Source organism: Dasypus novemcinctus, chromosome 8 (assembly GCF_030445035.2).
Source record: "Dasypus novemcinctus isolate mDasNov1 chromosome 8, mDasNov1.1.hap2, whole genome shotgun sequence".
Lineage (NCBI taxonomy): Eukaryota > Metazoa > Chordata > Mammalia > Cingulata > Dasypodidae > Dasypus > Dasypus novemcinctus.
Window position 1 is genome coordinate 95570716 of NC_080680.1, and position 25152 is coordinate 95595867.

The window sequence follows — 25152 nt, forward strand, 5'->3', positions numbered from 1 at the left end:
TGTGTGGATGCTTTTTAGTTAGCTGGTGGGACCTTGGTGGGCCCTGTGTTCAGCTCACATGTGCATTGCTGGGACTGCAGGAGGACTGCAGGGTAGGGGTCCTTGCTCCTAGTGGCCTGGCTCACTGTAAAAGGTAAAGTCCACTCGCTGGTCCTGAGGACAGGCACTAACTGCCTGCCAGTGGCTCCTGCTCTCTTGTGCTCCCTCCTGCTCTCCATCATTTCATCTTGATGGGTTTGTTCAGTTGATTAGCTTCTCTGTCTAGTCTCAGATTTTGTTTAGGTGCTGTTTTTGAGTGGGTGTTAAGTCTCCTCTTTGACACTTGGTTCTTCTTATTCTATATCCTTATTTTATCTAAGTTCCCTTAAAAGAAATTTTAAGGCCAGGGAAAGCAAAAAAGGTAAGAAAAGAAAATTCATACTTGTATTGATAGTAAATTTTAGCAAAAGAACAATATATGATGTAGGAAAATGAATATTAAAGTCATATATCTGTGTAGAGTTATAAGAATAAAAGAGTGGAGTACCTACAATAAAATAGGAAACTGATATGAAGAAGAATATAGTATGAATTAAAAGGCCAGTGTGATCAGGAAAGAGGGAAAGAGAAAAGAAAAGATGATAACATAAGTAGTGAATAGAAGATAGAAAACAGAATAGAGGTATTAGAAATAAAATGCCAGAAAAATTGGGGGCTAAATAAAGATTGGTGGAATGTAAGAGAAACAACAGAAGTTCAAAGGTTGAAAGATGTAATGGAAAGGGTCAAAATAAGTACACACAGAAAAGAGGAAATCTTGGATGATGAAGCACAGCAAACAAGAAACACTGCCAGGAGCACCTAATAGAAAAAAAAAAAAAAGGAAAAGAAAAGTGGGTGGGGGATAAAGAGGGAGAAAACAAATAAACAACAACAACAAAAACTAAGCAAGCCCTCTAGCAAGCAGTCCTCTTTGCAATTGAATAAATTGATTAGGAGTCTGTCCTTCCCCCTTTCTCCATTCCTCACTTCCTGCTCTCCCAGGACAGCAGGAAGCCTGTGTGGGAGCTCCCCTCTGAGATTCAAATGGGACCCTGGTGAACTAACGCAGCACAGAAAGTAATGACTCTCAGTCTCTTTGAGAGAGAGCACCCACAACTTGCCAGGAACCCTAAATATGCTATTGGAAGCCTATCTAACAGTTTCTATTGTCCCCCTCCCTTAGGTGTGCTGCACAGGACTAGTTAATTGCCTGGCTCCACCTTCTCCCAGACCAATTTTCCCTATCCCAGGGCATTTAGGTAAATTGGCCTGCCTCAGCAGATTTGCCTCTCACCTCTTCCTAGTTTCTCTTCAAGCCAGCTGGTATGCTCCTCAAAGCTCAAAAAGGGGGGACCAGACAATTGAACTTGCATTCCTCATGCCACTCTGCACCCTACGGCAGAATCCTCCCACTCTCAGAGTTTGTCTGAGTCCTGCGGGCTTGGGAAATTCCAGGGTTCAGGGAGCACTGGGTTCAGGAAACAAATATTCATGGAACATGGGTTTGGGGAATATGGGTTTTGGGGAACACAGGGTTCAGGAATGTAGGTTCAGGGAAGGAGAGTCTTGGGGATTGTGGGGTTTGAGGAGTGCCTCCTTGTGACTGGTGGTGTTTGAGGAAGGTCTGGCTACCAGTCCTAAGGGAAGGGTTTAGTCTTTCCACAGCTTTGGGAACAAGCATGAGAAACCCACAGCTTTACCTTGAGCAATCACTCTTTTTGTTGCACTCTCTCTAGATTGATGTCCAGAAGCCTCCTGCTTTGTGGGTTCCCGAAACTGCTCACTCAGGTATTTTTGTCCCCTCCCCATTTGTCTGGCTTTTTGTAGGAGAGATGATGAAGGTGCACTTACTCTGATGCCATCTTGCCCCACCTCCTCTGTTACTTCTTTTCTTCTATGTATTCTTTCTAAATTTGCCTTGGGTACCCTTCCCTTGGTCATTGCATTTTCATATGAACTTTGAAATTAACGTGTCAATTTCAACACACATACATCTGCTTGGGTTTTTAATGTGATTTAATTAAATATGTAGAAAAATTTGAACAAAATTTATGTCCTTAGCATATTGAATCTTTCAATCTATATATATGGTGTATTTATATCTTCTTTAATTTCTTCCAAAATGTTTTACAATTTGCAGTACAGAGGTCTTGCATACATGTCCTTAAATTTATTCATAGGTATCTGATAAATTTTTAAAAAATTTATTAAAGTATACCACTCATACATAAACATACATAAACAATAAGTGTATAGTAATAGTTGTGAACTTAAAAAACAAAGATAATATCATACAGTGCTCTCATACTTCACCCTACCACCAATAACTTGTATTGTTGTGGATAATTTTTAACTAATGATTTAAGAGCATCCTCAATATATTACTACTAACCAAAGTACTTTACACTTGGTGTATTCCCCCAACCCACCCTATTATTATTATTGTTATATTATTTATAAATGAACATACATAAACAATAAGTGTATAGTAAAAGTTGTCAATTTACAAGAAATAACCATGCATAATATCATACAGTGTTCCCATACATCAACGTACCACCAACACCGTGCATTGTTGTGAGATATTTGTTACAAATTGTGAAAGAATATTGTCAAAATCTTACAACTAACTATAGTCCATAACTTAAATTTGGTGTATTTCCCCCCAACCCACCCTATTGTTTTTTCAAATATATTTTTATTATAGAAGCCGTGAACTTACAAAACAATCATGCACATGTGTATAATTCCCATACAACTGCCCTCTATCAATACACTACACCATGATGAAATATTTGTTACAGATTATGAGGTAATATTATCAGACTATTACCACTAACCATGGTCCATAGCATATATTTGGCTCACTTTTTCCATATCCCCCATTATCAGCACAGTACATCTTTGGCATGGATGCATGAATATTACATTATTGCTGTTAGCCACAGACCATAGATCACTTCAGCTGCAGGTTTCCCATGCTTCTCCACATTCACACCATGATGCAATAGTGATGTTCATCTGCTCTGGCTCACAAAGGACTTTCTTGCATCTGTATCATCAACCACAATTCTCATCCACTTCTGGGTTCACTGTATTATTCTGTCCTTAGATTGGTTTGATACATTTAAAATACTGCAAGAGAAAAACTTCCAGCCAAGAATCTTATATCTGACAAGATTGTCTTTGAAAAATGAAGTTGATCTTAGAATATTCACAGATAAACAGAAACTGAGAGAGTTTGTAACCAAGAGACTGGCTTTGCAAGAAATACTAAAGGGGGTGCTATAGTCTGAAAAGATAAGACTGGAGAGAGGCTAGGGAGAGAGTCTAGAAATGAATATTATATCAGTAAAAGTAGCTAAAAGTCTCAAAAGAATGGTGAAAATAAAATATGACAGATAAAACCCAAAGGTCAAAATGGCTGAAATAAGAACTGCCTTTACAATAATAACATTGAATGTTTCCCCCTCCCCAACCCCCCTTTTGTTGTTTGCACTCTCTATGTGCTCTCTGTGTCTACTCACTGTGTGTTCTTTCCTTGCTGCTTGTCTTTTCTTCTCATATTTCTCTTTAGGAGGCACTTGGAACCTATCCCAAGACTTCTGATGTGGGAGAGAGGCACTCAATTTTTTGAGCCACCTCATTTCCCTGTTCTGCTGCATCTCTCACTGTCTCTCCTCTTCATCTCCTTTTGTTGCATCATTTTGCTGTGCCAACTCTGTGGTGTGGGCTGCTACCTCTCTACAACATGGGCCACCAGCTCTCCACAATGTGGACCAGCTTTTGTCTTCATCAGGAGACCTGGGGAATTGAACCCAGGGCCTCCTATATGGTAGATGGGATCCCAATTGCTTGAGCCACTTCTGCTTCCCTACATTGAATGTTAATGGGTTAAATTCCCCAATCAAAAGACACAGACTAGCAGAATGGATAAGAAAATATGAGCCACTTATATGCTGTCTGCAAGAGACTCACCCTAGACTCAAGGATACCAATAGATTGAAAGTGAAAGGATGGAAAAGATATTCCATGCATCATTCCATGCCAAAAAGAAAAAAGAGAAAAAAGGCCAGAGTAGCTAAATTTATATGAGACGAAATAGACTTTAAAGGACACTAGTAATGTGCAACCTGAGGACAAAGTCAGGAAAAAATTCCATTTATGTTAGCAACTAAAAGAATCAAGTATTTAGGAATAAACTTAACCAACAATGTAAAGCACTTATATTCAGAAAACTACAATGCACTGTTTTGTTTTGTTTTTCCCACTCTAATCCATATTTTATTTCTCCATTCTGTGGGTCCTGGGAAGGTGATGTCCACTCCACCTCTAAATTGAGAGGTGGTTTATATTCCACATGGATGATGGATGCAATTCTTCTGCCTGTAGTTGTAGGCACTCTTGTTTCCCTGTTATGGTGACAGCTGACCTGCATAAGCCCAATGAACCAGAGTAGGAGTTGCAACTCTGCTGAGGCCCAGGCCCAGCTGGCACAGCACATGGATAGTCCAGAGATTCAAGTGTCCTGAGTATACACCAAGGCTAGCACCAACCAAAGGTTCAGTAAAAGTGACAGAAGAGGCATGTGTAGAAAGGTCACATCTGAGTCCAACTTCATCACACTCAGGGACACAAATTCCAAAGTAGGGCTCACTGACATGGCACTGAGCTCCAGAGCTATCTGCCATGACCATATCCCTGTGGGCCTCTGTAGCCCTCAGGAGAAGCAGTACCTCTTTGTATCCTCTTTGGCTGTTTCTGGGGTCCTCCTGAGGAGTACACAAGCATGACCCCTCTGATGACTCCTGACTCTTTTTTGAAGACTCTTAGCCATATAAACTCATTTGACTTTGCCATTTCCCCCCTGTATTCAAGGTCAAAAGCAGTTTTTAACACATGGTCCTACATGTGGGCTGAGATATTCTGCTGGTCTGAGTTGACCCATTTAATTCAAGGTCTTTTTCTGTTTACATCACCAGATGGTGCTTGCTAGTAATCCCTTGGCACCAGGGAGGCTCATCCCTGGGAGTCATGTCCCATGCTACGGGAAATGTTATGCATTACATTAAATATCATTAATTTGTCAATTCTACCCAAATTGATATGCAGATTTGATGCAATCCCAACAAAAATTCCACCAGAATTTTTTAGATAAATGGGAAACATGATTATCAAATTTATTTGGAAGTGTAAGGGGTCCTGAATAGCCAGAAACATCTTAAAAATAAAAAGTGAATGTGGAGGACTCTCACTTCCAGGCTTTAAACCATATTACCTAGCTACAGTGGTAAAAATAGCATGCTACTGGCTTAATGGCAGACACATAGACCAATGGATCCAAATTCATGATTCAGAAACAGGCCCTCCCAGCTATGGTCAAATGATTTTTGACAAATCTGTCAAATCCACCCAGCTCGGGTGGAACAGTCCATTCAACAAATGGTGCTGGGAGAACTGGATATCCATAGCCAAAAGAAAGAAAGAGGACCCTGCTCTCAAACCTTATACAAAAATTAATTCAAAATGGATAAAAAAACCTATATAAAACCTGTATAAAAATATAAAAGCAAGAACTTTTATAAAGCTTCTAGAAGAAAATGCAGGAAAACATCTTCAAGACCTGGTGGTAGGTGGTGGATTCTTAAAGAAGATAGGAGGACTGAGCTGGACTACTGATGCTTATGTATCTGATACTTTCAAATTCTATTTATGTTTTACATTTTTGTTTTCTATTCATGAATGGTAATAGAAGTAAAATTGGCTTTTGAATATTGACATTTTATCCAGTGATCTTGCTAAATTCTTTTGTTAATTCAATAAATTGTATATTTGGGAGGACTTTTTAAGTATAAAATCAAGTTGTCTGATGGTAATGATAGTTTTGGTTTTTTGTTTTCAATATTTGTGCATTTTTATTTCTTTTTTCTGACCTTATTGTGTTGTTTGGGACCATAAACAAATGCTGAATGGAAGCAGTAGTAACAATGGATGTCCCAACTTACCTGATCCCAAGAGAAAGCTTTTGATATCCCACCATTAAGTGTGATGATTTCTGTAGGTATCCTTTATCACATTAAGGATGTTCCCTTCTGTTGACTGTTTCCTGTGCTGTTGCTTTTTTTTTTTTATCGCAAATGGGTGTTGAAGTTTACCAAATGCTTTTGCAGCATATATTGAAATATTTAAATGATTTTCTCCCTTTCATATTAATGTAGTTAATTTCATTGATTTTCAAATGTTAAACTATCCTTTCATTAAGGAATAACATTTACAGTCTCAATATATTATATTTTTAGTGTACCTGGATTTCATTTTCTAAGATTTTCTTTAGGATTTTTAAACTAGAGAGATTGCTCTGTAAATTTTCTTTCTTGTCATGTGTATCTCAGATTTTGGCATAAGAGTTATCATTGCCTCATAAAAAAGAGAAACTGTTCACTTTTATTATTCTGTAGAAGAGTTTGTGTAAGATTGTTATTTCTTCATTAAATGTTTAAAACAATCTATGAGGGGAATCTTCTGGTCTTAGAAATTCTCATTTTGGGAAGGTTTAGTAGTGGATTCCATTTCTTTAGTAGATATTAAATTATTTAGATTTTCTCTTTTTCTGTCAGCTTTGAGACATTTTAATTTTGAGGCATTTGTCCATTCTACTCAAACTGTAAAATTCATTAGCTTAAAGTTGTTTATATTTTTTACAAAAGTAAGGTCAATAAAAAACACAAATCATGAGTGTAAAGATTAATAAATGTTTGCATATGTATATTCCTGTGTAACTACTGTACAAATAAAAATATAGAACATTTCCCTATTGCCTAAGTATGGAAGATGATTTCCTCACTATTCTGGCTTCTATCACTATCGGTTTCTTTTGTCTTCTCTTGAACACCATATAAGTGTTATTATGCATATGTCCTCACATGGTTTTTATTCCCCACTCTACATTGTAACTGTGAGATTCATCCATGTTGTTGCAGGTAGCAGTGACATTATTTTTATTGCGTGTAGTATTCTACAGGATGAATGTACTACAATCGTTTTTACTTTTCTCTTAGAGATAAGAATTTGTGTTGTTTCTGTTTTTTTGGTAATTATGAGAAAAGTTCTATACTGTGCATACATTTTGGCAGAAATATATACTCATTTCTCTTGGGTATACACATAGTATTGGAATTCCTACATCATGGGGTAGATAATCTGTAGTTTAAATAGATATTACTAAACATTTGCAACCTACTTTAGGCTTTTTTGTTTTCTCTGTTTTTAAGTTTGATGATTTCTATTATCTTTATTATTTTCTTTCTTTTGCTTCCTCATGATTTAACTTATTCTTTTTTCGTGGCTCTAATTTCATTGTTTTTTATTTTTAAAAAATTTTACACTTTTTTATTAAAGTTAATAGATCACAAAGAACATTACGTTAAAAAACATAAAAAACTTAAGAGGTTCCCATATACCCCACCCCATCATTTTTGTAAATTGTATTTTTTTTTTAAGATATACACATCACAAAAAAAATGTTACATTAAAAAATACAAGAGGTTCCTATATAACCCCCAGCCCCCACCCCACTCCTCCCACACCAACCTCCTCCATCATTGTGGCACACTCATCACACTTGGTGAACCCATTTTGGAGCACTGCTGCACCACATGGATAATGGTTTACCCTGTAGTTTTAATTTCTCAAGATAAATGCTTACATACTTTTTAGACTTTTCTTTTTCAAACATATGCATTCAAAACTATATATTTCCCTCTTTTTAGCTACATGTTTTATTGACAAATCACAAATTTTGATATGTTACCTTCAATATCACTCAGTTCAAAATATGTTCAAGTTTCTATGTTGATTTCTTCTTAGATCTACAGATAATTTTGAAGTGTACTTAACAGATTTTTAGACATTGGAGATTTTATAGTTATCCTTGTGTTATTTATTTCTAGCTTAATTCTGTCATTGTCATAGAAGAACTCTGAATGTTTCCAAACAAATGAAATTTGTTGTGACTTTTTATGGAACATTATGTAGTCTATTTTAGTAAGTGAGTCAAGCCTTAGACATTACTTGAGGATAATGTGAGTTGCTTGTTTTTTTCCCATGGGAGTGTTTAGTGTTTTATATATATTATATATATATATATATATTAATTAGATCATTTCTTAATGTGTTCATATATTCTATTAATATATCCTTACACTTTTGGTGAGTTGTTCTATCAGCTATTGAGAGAGATAAGCTACAGTCTCCAAATATGATTGTGAATTTTCATATTTCTATTTCTGTTTTGTTGATCTGCACGTATTTTAAATAAACTCTCTTGTGTATATACAGCCTTGGCATTGTGATATCTTCCTGTTATAGAGACAATTTTTCATCATGAAAATCCTTATTTATTTTTGGTTCATTTATTTGAAGTGTACTTTGCCTGATATTTTTATAGCCACATCATATTTTCATGGTATTTTTATTTGCTGAATTATCTGAAACTTGACCAGTTTTGAGTGATCACAGAATAAGAAAAGGCTCTGAAATATGTCCAGAAATAGCTTCTGGCTTGCTACTGAGCCTTAGTAGAAACTCAACAATTGACCATTGACCACCAAGATTCTATGCAACTTGAACTTTCCATCATGCACTGGATGTCGTCTGACCCATCAAACTGGACATTCACATTGCACTTGTCATCAGATGGAATTGGTATGTGATATTGAGCTCAAGGAGGTACTGAAGACACAAGTAAGTTGCATGACTAGTTGACTGAAGAAGAAAAAGAATTGAGCTTGGTTTATAGAAGGTTCAGCATGATATTCTGGCATTGCCCTGAAGTGGACAGCCTTAGCACTACACTTCTACTTTGAGGTGACCCCAAAGAACACCAGTGAAACAAAATCCTCCAAATGATCAGAACTTTTAGTAGTACATCTGATTGTTCATTTCTCCTGGAATGACAGATGACCAGAGGAACTGTCAACAATGACTTATTAGCAGTGGCTAAATGTTTGATGAGTAATTGGGTATTGGGAAAGAACAATATTGGAAAATGGTGACAAGAATGTGTGGAGTGACTTCTCCAAGTGGGCAAAGAGTGTGAAGATATTTGTGCTCCTATGAATGTTCATCAGAGAATAACCATGGTACAGAAGGATTTTAGTAATTGGGTGGGCAATATTAGTAGATGTCAATCAGTCTCTTTGAAAAATAAATATATATATATAGTTACACGCTCTGTATCCACCAAACCTACATTCCTTCCCTCTCCCCCTTCCCTTGGTAACTTCTAATCTACTTCAGTCTTTGTGGATTTACTATTTTCAAATATTTCTTATAAGTGATATTGTACAATATTTGCCCTTGCTTATTTTACTTAGCATAATGTTTTCAAGTTTCATCCATGTTTTAACATGTTTCAGAACTTCATTCTTTCATATGGATGAATAACATTCCACAGTGTGTATATTAGTCAGCCAAAGGGGTGCTGATACAAAATACCAGAAATCTGTTGACTTTTATAAAACGTTATTTATTTGGGGTAGAAGCTACAGTTACCAGGCATAAAACATAAGTTACTTCCCTCACCAAAGTCTTTTGTCACATGTTGGAGCAAGATGGCTATGAAGTCTGCAAGGGTTCAGGCTTCCTCTTCCTCTTATGGCTCTGTGGTCCCAGCTTTTTCCAATATCAACCATAGGCTGGAATAAGCCTCGTCTCTCTCCTAGGGCTTCCGGGCTCAGCTGCTCTGCTCTCTCCACAAGGCCAACTATCAGGGTAATGGCTTATCTCTCTTCCTGAGGCCTCTGCCATGGCTGATGGAGTCTTCTCTCTTTCCTCACGTATTTGCTTCTCTATGTATTTACTTCTCAGGGCTTCAGGATTAAAACTTCAATCTCCCTTCTCTGTGGTGCATTTTCTCTGTGAGTCCCTGCACACCAAAGGGGTGGGGATGCAGCATCCTACTGACATGGCCTAATCAAAGCCTTAATCATTATTTAATCAAGTAAAAGTGAAACCTCTGAATCCAATATAATCCAATATGCCTAGAGGAAAAAACCAGTTTACAAACATAATCTAATGCCTATTTTTAGAATTCATAAACAATATCAAATTATTCCAGTGTGTGTATACCTCTTTTGTTTATCCATTCTTCACTTGATGGACACTTCAGTTACTTGAATCTTTTGGCCAATTGTGAATAAGGCCTTTATGAACATTGATATGCAAATACCAGTTTGAGCCCCTGCTTTCAATTCTTTTGAGTATACACCTAGAAGTGAGATTGCCAGGCTATATGGTAATCGTATACTAAACTTTCTGGGGAACCAACAAATAGTTTTCCATAGTTGCTGCACCATTTCATGTTCCACCAACGATTGAGTGTTCCTATTTCTCCACATCCTCTCCAACACTTATTTTCTGTTTTTTAATAGTTAATAGTAGCAATGCTAGTCAGTGTGAAGGTGTATTTCATTGTATTTTTGCTTTGTATTTCCCTAATGGCTAGGGATTTTCAACATCTTTTCATGTGCATATTGCCTTTTGTATATCTTCTTTGGAGAAATGTTCAATTCATTCACTCATTTTTCCATTGGGCTGTTTGTCTTTTTTATTTTTGTCAACAACAGAAAAACAACCCAATAATGCTTATAAACATGTGTGGCCCACAAAAAGCATGTTCAAAGATGTCCCTGGCAACTTTATTCATGATAGTAAAAAAATGGAAGCAACTCATATGTCTACCAACAGGAAAATGAATAGATAAATTATGATAAATTTATAAAATGAAATATAATACAGCAATAAAAGGAACAAAATTCTTCATGCAACAACAGAGTTGAATCTGATAGAAGTAATGTTGCGCTAAAGAAGAATTCTATTCTATGATTCTGTTTACATGAACTTCAAAAAATGACATGAATCACAAAGGTGGGGTCTGCTAAGGAGATGTAGTGCCACAGAAAGGGCAAAAGGGAGCCTTCTAACTTGACAGAATTGTTTTAGATCTTGATCTGTGGGGTAGTCACATTGATGTGAACATATGGAAATTCACTGAGTTGTGCAATTCAGATTTGTGTACTTTACTGATATATTCTATAATGTAATAAAATTTTAAAAATCTGACAGGACACTGTGCTTATAGATGGGGCTGAAGAGGTTGGGTTTCACTGCAAGTTAATCTAGTTGGGAAGCCTTTCTGAAGAAGTGACCCCCAATGTCAGTAGCTTTAGTTTTCTCCTTTGGGCTGGTCAGACTCCAAAAAAAATTCTTTGGGACAGGACCTAGTAGTTAAATACAGATAAAAGGCTGTGGGACTCAAGCATCAGCACTGTTGTGCATATAGTCATGTAATACCTGTTTTTGGCATGATTCATTTCTCTCATATGTGTGTAGCAAATCTAAGTCCCAAACGTCTCTATTTTACCTTGTCTAGAGATATGAGTTCCCAACCCCTGTTGGAATATTGGAAGGAAAGTATTCTAATAGTGTGGAGTGAGAGGGGGCAATGTAAGGATCCAAAAGATTTTCAAATAGCTACTATCTCTTTCACCTTAGTTTGCAGCAAGCTCTCACTCCGAGATCCAGAGGTATTAAGGGATGCCAGTTATTAGGCTTTTTTAAAAAAATGATTCTTTGGTATTGATCAGATTGGTTCTTTTACTTTCTCCACTATCAGGTCTGTTAATTCAGTTACTACGCACTCATCAGTTTGCGTTCTACCTTTTTTTTTTTTAAAGACTTATTTTTATTTATTTAATTCCCCTCCCCTCCCCCGGTTGTCTGTTTTCTGTGTCTTTTTGCTGCGTCTTGTTTCTTTTGTCCGCTACTGTTGTCATCAGCGGCACGGAAAGTGTGGGCGGCGCCATTCCTCGGCAGGCTGCTCCCTCCTTCGTGCTAGGCAGCTCTCCTTATGGGTGCACTCCTTGCGCGTGGGGCTCCCCTACGCGGGGGACACCCCTGTGTGGCTCGGCATTCCTTGCGCGCATCAGCACTGCGCATGGGCCAGCTCCACATGGGTCAAGGAGGCCCGGGGCTTGAACCGCGGACCTCCCATGTGGTAGACAGATGCCCTAACCACTGGGCCAAAGTCCGTGTCCCTGCATTCTAACTTTTGAAATTTTGCTACTGTTGTTTGCTTTTCACTCTTCTCTGTTTTTGTGTAATTTACGTCTTTTTAAAAACACTTTAGCCCTAGTACAGTTTTAGGGAAGAGTAAAATTAAATGCATTGATAATATAAAATCTTTAACCAGAGGATAAGAATTCCTTAAGAAGAATATGTTGTATGTCATTAAACCATTTGAAGATGTGGATATTGGCAGCTCTGAATTTCTTAGAGGAGATAGCTAGTAATCTTGCAAGGGAAGAGTTAGGAGATTTATTTATGTAGAAAGCACTCTTTACTTAGACTGGGTTACAAATCAATTCAAATAGTATCATTTTCTAAAGGTCTTTCTCTTCATGCTTGGCATAATATTGCAAACTTCAGTAGTCCATACTTAAGAATATTATTTTAAAAAACAGAAAATATTTTTATTTTATGTGAGTGCCTGGGGAGATTAAAAGAGACTAGGGAGTATTCATTCATTCTACTCCTTAATACTACCATTTAACAAATAGAAAGAGGTAAAGCTTTCCAATATCATAATGAAGTCAATATCATACTAATTGCATCTGTTATAAAGAGATACAGAGGGGAAATTGGGCAATTATGAGTGTTGGTTCTAACAGGACCCTAGGGACCTCTGTTCCATGACTCCTTGCATCTTTTGGATGCCAAATGTGGCTCTGTTCAGTCTCTTCCCAGTATAAGTCTAATGAGCCAGCACAGGTTTCAGAATGTAACTATTTGCCTGAAAATCTGTGTTGGTTAAGATAGGAGTATCTTGTATCCTATATCATCTTGAATACTCTGTATGGATCCTCACTTCTCTGACCTTCTCTGTTCCAATTGATGAACATAACTGTGGTTACTCCAGCTTCCCCTGGAGCTCTTTTCTTGATGTTGCAGCCTTTGCAGCTCTCTTGGACCCCTTACCTGAAACTATAGTCCCTCTTTCCTTTCTCCTTGTTTAGAAATCTGACTTTTGCTTCTGGCTTTCAACCTTCTGTATTTATTATTCTTGTCCCTAAACTCTGGTTCCATTTATTTTCATCACTCAGGTAAAATTTGAGTTCTTTCCACCAAAAAGTCAGGACATCTGCATTACCATCTTCTCAGTAACGAAGACAGCAGTGAACAGAGAAATTTGATAAAAACAGTTGCAGGCTAGTGGTTCCTGCCTTTGGAATAGTGTCTCTATCATGTCCAAGTTGGCCCTTACCTGTTGGCAGACACAGTAGATCAAGAGGCTACACAGGTAAGTAAAGGGATCTTTTCACCCTGGAATAGCAGCATCATAGGTTGCCCTAAGATTCTGGAAGCACCTCATTGGTATCTATAAGATTTACAGTTTTCTAAGAATGAGAAGCCCTTAGGGAGAGGGAAGCACCAAATGTTAGGGTAAGAAATACTAGAAAAAGGCCCTTGAGTAGGAAAAAAAAAGTACAAAAAAAGTTTAGCTTATAGGGAAGAGCTCTAGATCTGGCTTTGAGGATTTGGGGAAATTTATTATATTAACTGTTGGTGTCATAGACTGAGGAACCTCCGTAGGGAGAGTTTTGTTCAAAGCATCATATATTGGCTCAGAGAATAAAATAACTTACAATCCTTTTGAAAGCCTCAGTGAATATGAACTGGCTTATTTGCTCAAGGTAAGGGAAAGCCTAGAGTTTGTCTGTGAGTCTACATCACCCTCTGTTTGGGTCTTAAGAGAGTCTTGTGCTTTCCAGGACATGGTTATTAGAGTATTCTAAGTCAAAGGAGTCTAATCTTTGTGAGGCATCACATTCCCATTGAGAGATGGATTAGGGAAGAAATAAACTTGTGGTTTTCTGATCTCTCAGAAGAAGCTATATAGCTCGAGATGTGTTCCTCACTTAGTACAGAGATCATATGTGATAGTTTCCAGATATCCCTCTTGTTAAAATTTGAAGAACAAAGCTTCAGTAAGTCTTTTTTTGATTTGAAAGCAGTTTTCTGTAGGTATGGACTCAGAATAAAAATTGGGAAATGGGAACATATTTAGACCTTTAAGACTGATAACCAAGAATAATAGAAAATGTAAAAATAGTTGACTTAATGGAAAGAGCACCAATCTGAGAGCCTGGATACCTTGGCTTTTGTGCCATATCTTCCTTCAAGACACAGTGTAAATTTACTCAACCACTATACCTTCCTGAACCTTACCTTGCTTATCTTTGAAGGATATGGAGGGATTGGACTAAATGAAATTTTCTTAATATTTTTGAGCACCAGAAATAACTGAAGAGGTTTTTATTTTGTTTTTAAATAGAGGTATCCATATTGTATCCTAGAAAAATGAATTTAGTAGATAAGAGGTGGGGACCAAGATTGTGTATTCTTAAAAAATATTTCACTTTATTATGATAAACTTGTCCATAGACTAATATTTACAGGCCTCTGTAGGCCAGATGATCTTTTAGGTTCTATCCAGCTATAAAACATCATTATTCTTCTATAAAATACAAAATGGGAAGGACAAGTAAGACTAAAGATGCCAAATTAGGATTTTTAAGGGATTAAATATAAACTTGGTGATAGAAAATCGCTTTCTACTACACTGATTCATGTTGCTATCTCTGGAGTCTAATGCTATAGGTTTGAATTCTGTCTCAAATGTGAGTCCTTGTGAAAATTATGCAAATATCCTAAGCCTCAGTTGTCTCCTCTATGCAATGGTAATGATAAGAATCTCTGCTTTTTAGTATTATTTAAGGATTAGGGGAGGCAATCTATGTAAAATGCTTAGTAGTGTGCCTGACATAAAAGAAGTGGCTAGAAAATGTAGGTTAAAAGATGTTGACCACAGCCAAGACAAAAACTCAAATGCAGGAAGAGAGTGCAGGACTCACTATTTCTATTTCAGAAGAAATGACAAAGAAATACAGGTACATGAGTGTTCCTTATGTTCTATTATATTCATTCTAAAATGAGAAATTGTGAGGGTTTCTAAAAGAATTTTTGTGAGGAGTTTTAGGCCTTCTCCTAAAAGGATGTAAGATTTAGCTCATCTCAGTCCACACATGTATATGTGCTATTGCAGCGATTACTCTGATATGAGGCTGTAGACCTGTCTAAGACTTGTTAATACCAGGGCTGAACATGCCAATAACTCCTTGGAAGAGGGTGCTCTGTATAGAAGATTAGCCAGAGAGAAAAAAAGAAAAGAATGAATAATTATGAGGTTCTTGAGGGAAAGAAGGGGGAATGAACTAGGGTCAGGTAGGAGGTGAATTTAGGATTGGAGGTGATAGCAAGTTTATAGGTAGATTTGGGAGTTATTCATCAGGTTATGTAGAGTTTTAGAAGAAATCTAGCATTCTAACTCTTCTCCCTAGCCTCCAGATGCAGCAGAGACATGGATGGGGAAAACCACTCTGGCATCTCTGAATTTTTCCTCCAAGGAATATCTGAGTCACCAGAGCAACAGCAGTTACTCTTTGGAATTTTTCTTAGTATGTATCTTGTCACCTTGACTGGGAATGTCCTCATCATCCTGGCCATTGGCTTTGACACACACCTCCACACCCCCATGTACTTCTTTTTGGTCAACCTGTCTTTTGTTGACATGGGTTTAACATCCTCTACAGTTACCAAGATGCTGGCGAATGTGCAGACTCGGCATTATACCATCTCCTATAAGGGTTGCCTTGCCCAAATGTATTTCTTCCTGATGTTTGGTGATCTGGATAGCTTCTTCCTGGCTGTAATGGCATATGACCGCTATGTGGCCATTTGCCGTCCTCTCTACTACTCCACAGTCATGAGCCCCCGAGTCTGTGCCCTGCTGCTTGCAGTGTGCTGGGTCCTCACCAACATTGTTGCTCTGACTCACACACTCTTAATGGCTCAGCTGTCCTTCTGTGTTGTTGGGGAAATCGCTCACTTTTTCTGTGACATACTTCCTGTCCTAAAGCTGTCGTGTTCAGACACCCACATCAATGAGATGATGGTGTTTGCCTTAGGAGGCACAGTACTCATTGCTCCCTTTATATGCATTGTCATCTCCTACATCCACATTGTACTGGCCATTCTGAAAGTCCAAACCCCTGGTGGGAGGACCAAGGCCTTTTCTACTTGCAGTTCCCATCTCTGTGTTGTCTGTGTGTTCTATGGGACTCTCTTCAGTGCCTATCTGTGCCCACCTTCCGTTGCCTCTGAAGAGAAGGACATTGCTGCAGCTGCAATGTACACTGTGGTGACTCCCATGCTGAACCCCTTTATCTATAGCCTAAGGAACAAAGACATGAAGGGGGCCCTTAAAAGGCTCCTTAGTCATAGAAAATTTTTTCCCTCTTAGAGACAGTGGCAGCAACGATTAATGAAAAAGCAAAGGCCTGGAGTAAGACAAAATTTGCCTCAGATTCAGATCTACCCACACTAGCTATAAGATTGTAATCAGAGAGGTTTAGTTATCTAACCTCTCTGAGTCTTAATTTTCTCATCTTTAAAATAGAGATGAGAAAACCACTATCTAGTAAGGTGGTTTGGAGGACTAAAAGAGACAAACTATGAAATGCAACTAGTACAATGGCAATAATAGTAGTTTTTAAATAAGTAATAATAATTATTATTATTACTGTTATTCTTCATCCATACCTCACTCAAGAAATCAAACAAGATCTTCTCTGACATTCGTTCATTCAACAAATATTTAATGAACATCTACTGAGTGCTGGGAGCTGTTATAAATTCTCGGGATATGGCACTGAACCACATAACGCCCCTGCTCTCATGACATTTCAATACCAGGTTATTAAAAATGTAAATCATAAAAAATTTTGATACCTGTCTTGGTTATAGCACTAAATAAAGGTTAAGACTAAAGAAATAAAGGATATACATGCTAGGTTATGCAGAATAGGTAATATGTTTCCCATCAGAAGACTGAAATTCATTGTTTAGATTTCCAAGCTGGTTGCCCCACTGCCCATGGGTCCCCAACATTTCACAGGGTGTTAGAGCTCCTTGTGCTGCCTTGCCCCCTGCTGTTCAGAAATGTTTAATGCAAACTAGTTTTGGTGAATATTAAGTGTAAACATTGCAACCTTTCCTTATTTACTTTCAGGCAATGGTGGAGCAAAGGGATCATCAACTAATTGTAAAGGGCAATTAGTTACAGTGATGAAGAAAAGATGCTTATTGGCACACAGGGTTCCTCCTGCCTCCAAGAATCCTAGAAATATTATTTTAAAAACTATATACCATGTAATTTTTATTCCTTATGTCTCTTTGATATGGCCATGTAACTATTGGCTGCCTAAACTCTCCCATTACAGTTTATTTCTCAGATCTAACCTATCTTCAAATGTTTCATGATTCCTATATCTCCTGTCCCAGGCTTTAGCAGCGGCTGAGTACGAATGCAATTGATTTAGGGCCACATGCCATATTTTAGTACTTGGGTTTTACACTTGTTTGGTCATCTGGATTGGGAAGTCCAGATCTCCTTTCCAGATATTCCTCTAGGAGTCTTTGAATGGGTTAGGGAAGGTACTGTCATAGAATCAGAGCTGGAGCTTGCAACACTGGAGTCCTCTTGCTCTGCTCTCAGTCTAACTCTTGCAATCTGTACCTCCTCGGATATCCTGATCCTGTTGCTCAGACTCACCCAATCAGCCCCACCATCTTCACTCTTGTTGGTTTTACCAAAAAAACCTAACTCGTAACTGCCACAGAATAATACTGGCTATATGCCTTCTGTTTCCTCTTCCATTGCTACTTCCAGAAGTCCTAATCCATTAACAGTTCAGTACATGTCTGAACTCATTTGGGGCTCGATTGAACCTCTTTCCCAAAGGCCTCAAGCAAGTCTGGAAATATGGTTGGATATCTGTTTTGGTTGCCCCAGTATTATTCTGTGGCAGTTAGGAATTAAGTCAGTGCAGAGCATGCATAAATCCGCTAAGGGACAGTGTTGCTTGTAACTGTTCAACAGTCTAACATTCTTGGGCCATATCAAGCCAAAACAGTTACTATCATATTCAAAGTTCCAAATCTACCCCTTCCTTGATACACATTATTTCACCCATCCCTAATCTCTAATCCCAAACTTTTATTTCATTAAGATCATCAATGTCAAGTAGAGCTAATGTGATGATGGAATTAAAATAATTCACACCGAAACACAAGTTGTTTATAAATCTTTGCATTTCAGTGATATAATGTGATTGGAAGGTGCTTATAATTGGAATCAGAGGTAGGGTGATGGAAAGCTTCATCTATTTGAGGTATTTGCCTTTCTCTTGCTTGGAATTCCTTTAAAAAAAGTAGGTGGTCAGCAACCTGCTCTCTTAAGTTTGTTACATCTAATCAAAATCATTCAAAGAGTCTAGCCTTCCATTTTGTACTTAGATATCAGTTTATAGGGCCCCAAATAAAAAAATCAATCCTTTTTTCTATCACCTACTTCCCATAAATTACTAAGATCTTTCTTTTCTACCTTCAAAAGTATTCTCTTCTCCATTTTTCCAGTGCTATTTTCTTTTATTCAAGCACATATCATCTGTTACCTGGACATTGCAATTAACTTCTGATTGAGCTCCCTGTCTCTAAGCTGTCCAATCCATTGACAAACCATCTGACACACTGAGTATCTGAGTAATCTTTCTAAAATACAAACATAACCTTGCCAGGTTTAATCCCTTACTCCCATCCTCCACTAGCAGCCAATGCAATGTCTAAACTTCTTAGTGGGGCATCCTAGCCCTTTCATAATACAATCCTTGTCTATCTGTCCAGATGCATCTCCTGATGTTTCTTCAACTCATACACACCTATGTCTTAGCAACACCAAACTTTTTACATTTCCCTGAACTTACCATGCTCTTTCAACACTCTGGTTCACTTTGCCCTTTCTGCTTAGAATGCTGTTTCTCCCATTCTATATCATAATCTTGAGCCTCTTTCAATAACCCAGATGAAGAATTACTTCTCTTGCAAAGCTCTTGCTGATATCCAGGCAAAGTTATCTAGACCTTCCTTTGTAGTACTATTTATTTTGCTTTTCTCATTATCTCTAATGCTCAGTTTCCTCAGCTATAAAATGTAGATAATAACAGTGTATGCTTCATAGGCTATGAGAATTAAAAGAGGTAATACAGGTAAAGTTTTTAAAAAATTACATAACACGGCAAACATGCATAATATGCACAATTGTTATTAGTATTCTTCTCTTTCTTAAATACTTTTTAATTTATTTTTAAAAGATAGATTATATAAAATGTTACGTAAAAAAATATAGGGGATTCCCATATTCCCCACTCCCCACACCTCCCACTTTTCCCACATTAACAACTTCTTTCATTAGTGTGGTACATTTATTGCAATCAATGAACTCATTTTGGAGAATTTCCACACAGCATGGATTATAGTCTACATGGTAGTTTACACTCTTTCCCAATTCATTCTGTAGGTTACGGCAGGATATATAATGTCCTGTACCTGTCCTTGCATTTCCATTCAGGACAATTCCAAGTCCTGAAAATGCCCCCGTATTACACCTATTTTTCCCTCTCCCTGCCTTCAGCAACTCCAGTGGCCACTGTCTCCACATCAATGATATAATTTCTTCCATTGCTAGAATCACAAAAAGTCTATAGTTGAATACCAGTAAGTCCACTTCAGTTCATATTTTAATCCCCAATCCTGAGCATTCTGGGATGGTGATGCTGACTCCACTTCAATTTGAGAGGAGATTTTGATCCCATATGGCTGATAGATGGGACTCTCTTGCTTGCAGTTGTGGACTGCATTGGTTCTTTGGTGTGGTAATTGTCCATCCTCCCCTCCTTGTTAGTTGTCCTGGGTGAGTCCAATGAACTGGAGAGTAGGTGTTGCAACTCTGTTGAAGCTTAGGGCTCTTCTGGCATATAGACAGCTGAGATATTCAAGCCTCTTGACAAATACCTACCAACTCCACCATCAACTATAGGCTCAAGTAAAGCGAAAAAAAGGGGCATGTGTAGAGAAGTCACATCTTAGTCCAACTCTGTCACACTCAGATGCACAAACTCCAAAGTAGGGCTCACTGGCAAGGCACCAAAACTCTGGAGCTATTTGCCATGACCAGAGGACTTGGGTGTCTCTGTAGCCCTAAGGAGCCCCACTATTTGGAGTAGTATCTACTTTAGCTGTCTTTGAGATCCTGCTGAGATGTGCATAAGCGTTACCTCTCTGATGCCCTCCCAACTCATTTTGAAGTCTCTTAGCCATTCTTTTAAAGCACTTTTGTACTCTTCTATATGTCTTAGTCCACCTCTCTCTCTACATGATTAGACTCTGATCTTCTTAAGCATGGAGGCCATGTCTTTGCCCCCTTTGTATGACAGAGCCAGGCTAAATGTCTATCAAACAACAGAATCTGTAAATTAGGAAAGACTCACTATTTTTCTGGTATTAACTCTAACTTTTTATCCTTAATGGCAAATAAATTAAAATGTACATATGTGAGGTCCCTGCTTTTTACATTTAAAGCTTCTCTTTGAAATAAAAAACCTTCTTGGATTCAAAGATAATAATCAACCCAACTTTCTGTTTTTTCCTTCCAAAAAGCTAAATGATTCTAATTTTTTAGTTGATACCTTAATCTCTTACCCACTTTCCATTTGTGACAAAATAGGTTAATTGTTATTTAGTCTTTTAAAATTTATGTGTATCAGAGTTAAAATTGTATGTCTGGTTTTTGTTTGTCCCAAGCTAAAAGGTAAGTGCTGGAGATCTTGGTTCTAGAAAGTTATAATTCCTCTCTTCTCTGAAAAGTCTGTCTAATGTGAGACTTTGAAAGAATTAATGTTTTTGAGAAGGATATAAAGTGATCAATTGAAGTGTCAACAATGACTAAGAGTTACAAATATTTTGGCAAGAAAGCATATTCATGGTTTTCAAAATTATAGCAAATTTTATTCTAAACCCAAGGACATACTTCACTGAGGAAGATCATGAAAATTATTCCTGACATGGCTTGGGAAAATGTCCCAAAATAATGAGTGTATTTCCAACAAGGATTTCCAGAAATTCTGTATGCATATTAAAGTCATCATGGGGTGGTGGATGTAGCTCAAGTGGTTGAGCTCCTGTTTCCCATGTTTAAGGCCCTGGTTTTAATCTCCAGTACCTCTTGAAAAAAAGTCAGTATGGTATATGCCACTTTGCTTTAGGCTGTCCATATTCAAGGAAAACCAATGGGGGAAAGGGGTGGCAATAAAAACACTTTCCAACAGGGCTTGATTTTTTTTAATGTGAAAAATCCATTCAGTGCAGGGTCACCAACCCATGCTGAAAATATGATTAAGAGTGTAGACTCCTTTAGTGAATGGGCCTGAAAGGGCTAAGCTAATGTTTAGGACCCTGGACAATTGAACTGAAGTGCAGGCAGAGAAACTGAGCTAAATGCTCAGTCTCACGGGTGGGATTGCCACACAGGGGTCAGGGTGTGCAGCAGTTGGTGAGTATGTTCTGGCTAACCAAGGTATGCTTTAGCTAGACTAACAAGAAAGGTTCCAACTCTGTCAAGGTTTTGTTTCCAGAACTGATTGGGGCTGAATCTATAGACACAGTGACTTAATGCCTGGAGTTTAATCCTTTCACAAAGAAACCTGAAATACTGAAAGGCAGCTTTATCAGGTCTTGCTCAAAGGCAACTCTTTGAGTGAATGTTAAACAAGTAGACAGTATGATGCTTTTCTGGTCTGTCTTTCCTTATACACTCACCTACCAACTCACATATTCATTTCACCTTAGTCAATTGGTTTTAGCTTAAGCCAGAGAAGATATGTTGCTTTATCTTAAGACAGCTGGTTGCCTTACAATTGGGAATAAAACCTACATGCCTAATGCTCCAGGGTGCCCTTTCTTCCCATACTTACCATCATTCTGGAATCTTTATGCAAGTTCCTGTCTAGAATTCATATCTGATGCTGAAGGTAGGGAAAGCTAACATTCACTATTCCTGTGAATAGTGAATATAGTGCTAAGCCAAGTTCATTGTTGCATTTATTTCAAACTGAAAATAGGTTATAATTTTTCCCATCTATACAGAAGAAGAAATTGAAGTTCAGAGCAGTTAGGTAAATTGCCCGAGGCCACATAGCTAGTGCTCTGGTAGATAAAGCTTGTAATTCAGATCTGTCTTTCCCAAATGCTCTTCTCTTGTAGCTACATGGTGCTGAACTTCAGAAGCATTTGTGATCCTGTTTATGCTTAGTTAAGGATAGGTCTGTATAAAGAGATCCAGCTGGTCCTTCACAGAATGGGAACATAAATTCCTTGGACTCAGAATATAATCCTGGAGTCACTAAGCCAAGCAGAAATTATTTTTAAAGAGATGGACAATAAAGAGATTGAACGAGAAAGGAACCGTATTAAGCTGGGACAATAGACATTTACAGACAATGAATATATTTTTGTCTTTCTCATTCCCTACCTGGATTGAGGCTGTTTTCTGATTGAAACTCACACTTTCAGTCAGAAAGTTTTATAGCTAACAGATCTGAGAGTGAATTGCTAAATGAAGGTTATTGTAGTCAAGAATGATGATCAGTGTTCCCAAAACCAGGAAGAAGCCTTAAATCCATAAAGGTAGCAGCTGAAATCAATGCAATGGATAGTTTCTTGGAGGCATAAAGGGCCCTATATAGTTTCTTCTCCTGATCCAACAATAATCCTAACAACAACTTTATATGCCAGAGCAGCCTTGTTATCCAATCTCTTCCGAGGATTCATGGGAACTAATTCCCAGGAAATAACAGGAAAGAAATACATTTTACTAGCTGGGTACTTTCTATATTTAATAGGCAGAGCAATAACCAACTCAGGAATTGCATTTTATAATAAAGACTTGTAAGAAAAGGAGAGAATGACTAAGGAATGCAAATTAAGGGACCAAATATTTACCGAGCAGTTATTTCAAGCTGGGCTTAAGATTAGGGGTCTAGCATCTGGGTTTATGTAAATACATGTGTCTGTTAAAAAGGAGAGCAAATATCATTGAGATTGGACTGTTGCCCTGCTGAAAAGTCTCTCCAGAGCTCCCTTTATGTCCTTGTTCCTTAGGCTATAAATGAAGGGGTTCAGCAAGGGGGTGACCACTGTGTACATCACAGAAGCAACTATGTCATTGTTATTGGAAGTGCTGGATGAGGGGAAAAAATACAGCCCAATAATTGTTCCATAATACAGAGATACCACAGAGAGGTGAGAGCCACACGTGGACAAGGCTTTGCAGATGCCCTTGGGGGCAGGGACCTTCAGGATGGTGGCCCCGATGCAGCCATAAGACACAAGTATGCATATTAATGGGAGAGAAATGACTGCCACTCCCACTGTGAAAATGATGAACTCATTGAGGGAGGTGTCTGTGCAGGACAACTTGAGCAGGACTGCAAGTTCACAAAAGAAATGAGGGATGGTGTTGTCAGCACAGAAGGGCAGACGGGCCAGTAGGAGGGTGTGGGACAGGGCACTGGCACAGGAAAGGATCCAGGAAACAGCTACTAGTAAAGCACACAGCCACTCCCTCATGATGATAGTGTAGTGGAGTGGGTGACATATGGCCACATACCGGTCATATGCCATTGAGGTGAGAAGGAAGTTGTCCAGATCAGTAAAAAATATGAAAAAATACATCTGTGTTATGCACCCTGCGTAGGAGATGGATTGCTCTTGAGTCTGCATGTTCATTAACATCTTTGGAACAGTGACGGATGAGAAGGAAACATCAGTGAGGGCCAAGTGGCTAAGGAAGAAGTGCATGGGGGTGTGGAGGTGAGAGTCCAGCCTGATGAGCAGGATGATGAGCAGGTTCCCCAGCACTGTGGTGAGGTACATGCCCAGAAAGAGGGCGAAGAACATTCCCTGCTGCTCTGGCCGGATGGGGAGTCCCAGGAGAAGGAATTCAGACACGCTGCTCTGGTTCCCCCACCTCATGCTGTTCTTGTCTCTGCTGGAGATGAAGAGACATTAGAAAAATCAGAAACTAAGAAATCGTGACTTATAGCAGGTAGAGAGCAATTAGATCCTTTCTACTGGTGAACTTATGCCAATATCTGTCTGCATTGTTATGTCCCTTACAGGTGTCCTTTAAAGTAGAAGGTATTATCATGTCAAATGTGAGCGTTTACCAACAGAGGAGTAACTTAGATACTTAAGAGTGGCTGGCTCAGGGTCCATTTTTCGTTGTTAAGGGGAGAGGCAGCCCAGACCAAGGGACAATGTAAGCTCTGTCTAGTCAGTACAGAAAAAATCCCTGCACCAAGGGATTTTAACTTAAAATCTCCCCCAAATTCTATTCTTTTGTAAAAAATTATTTTCTTTTTAATTGTCTTTTTTTTAAGATACATAGATCACAAAAAATATTACATTAAAAAATATGAAAACTTTATAATTGTAGTTCCTTGAATCTCCTGTGTCCTGAATGCTTTTGTTTTCCTTTTCTGTAACCGAGGTTTTATTTTTTCTTTAGAAAGTAGTATTCAATTGGAAGCTTCATAAATAATTTAATAATGTGTACAGGGCGCAAGACTTAGGTCTTAAAGACTGTGTTCCAGTTCACCTCTGCCTTTATGTAAGGGCTTACTTATTGGAGCCATTGTTTCTTCACATAGATAGGTTATGATGTTTTAACTCTTTGATTTTAGTCATGTTTTGTTCTTTTTCATCTTTTATTATCTTTTTTTTTAAACTAAAGATACATAGATCATGCAAAATATTACATTAAAAAATGTAAGAGGTTCCAATATACCCCACCCCCACCCCTACTTCTTCCACATCAGCAACCTCTTTCAGCATTGTGTCACATTCATTGCATTTGGTGAATGCACTCTGGAGCACTGCTGCACTGCATGGATTATAGTTTACATTGTAGTTTACACTCTCCGCCAGTCCTTTCAATGGGTTATGGCAGGATATATAATGTCCAGCATCTGTCCCTGCAATATCATTTAGGACAATTCCAAGTCCCGAAAATGCCTCCACATCACATCTCTTCTTCCCTTTTTAAAATAATCATCTGGC

The 25152-nt window shown here is 38.1% G+C and overlaps 2 protein-coding genes across 2 annotated transcripts; one reads left to right on the forward strand and one right to left on the reverse strand.

Moving 5' to 3' along the window:
* Positions 1-15499: 15499 nt before the first annotated feature.
* Positions 15500-16441, forward strand: OR1N1 (olfactory receptor family 1 subfamily N member 1). The gene has a single exon (XM_071216553.1). It carries the CDS (start codon positions 15500-15502, stop codon positions 16439-16441), a length of 942 nt encoding a protein of 313 aa, XP_071072654.1.
* Positions 16442-23124: 6683 nt separating this feature from the next.
* Positions 23125-24066, reverse strand: LOC101425150 (olfactory receptor 1J4-like). The gene has a single exon (XM_004451985.2). It carries the CDS (start codon positions 24064-24066, stop codon positions 23125-23127), a length of 942 nt encoding a protein of 313 aa, XP_004452042.2.
* Between the last annotated feature and the right edge of the window lie 1086 nt (positions 24067-25152).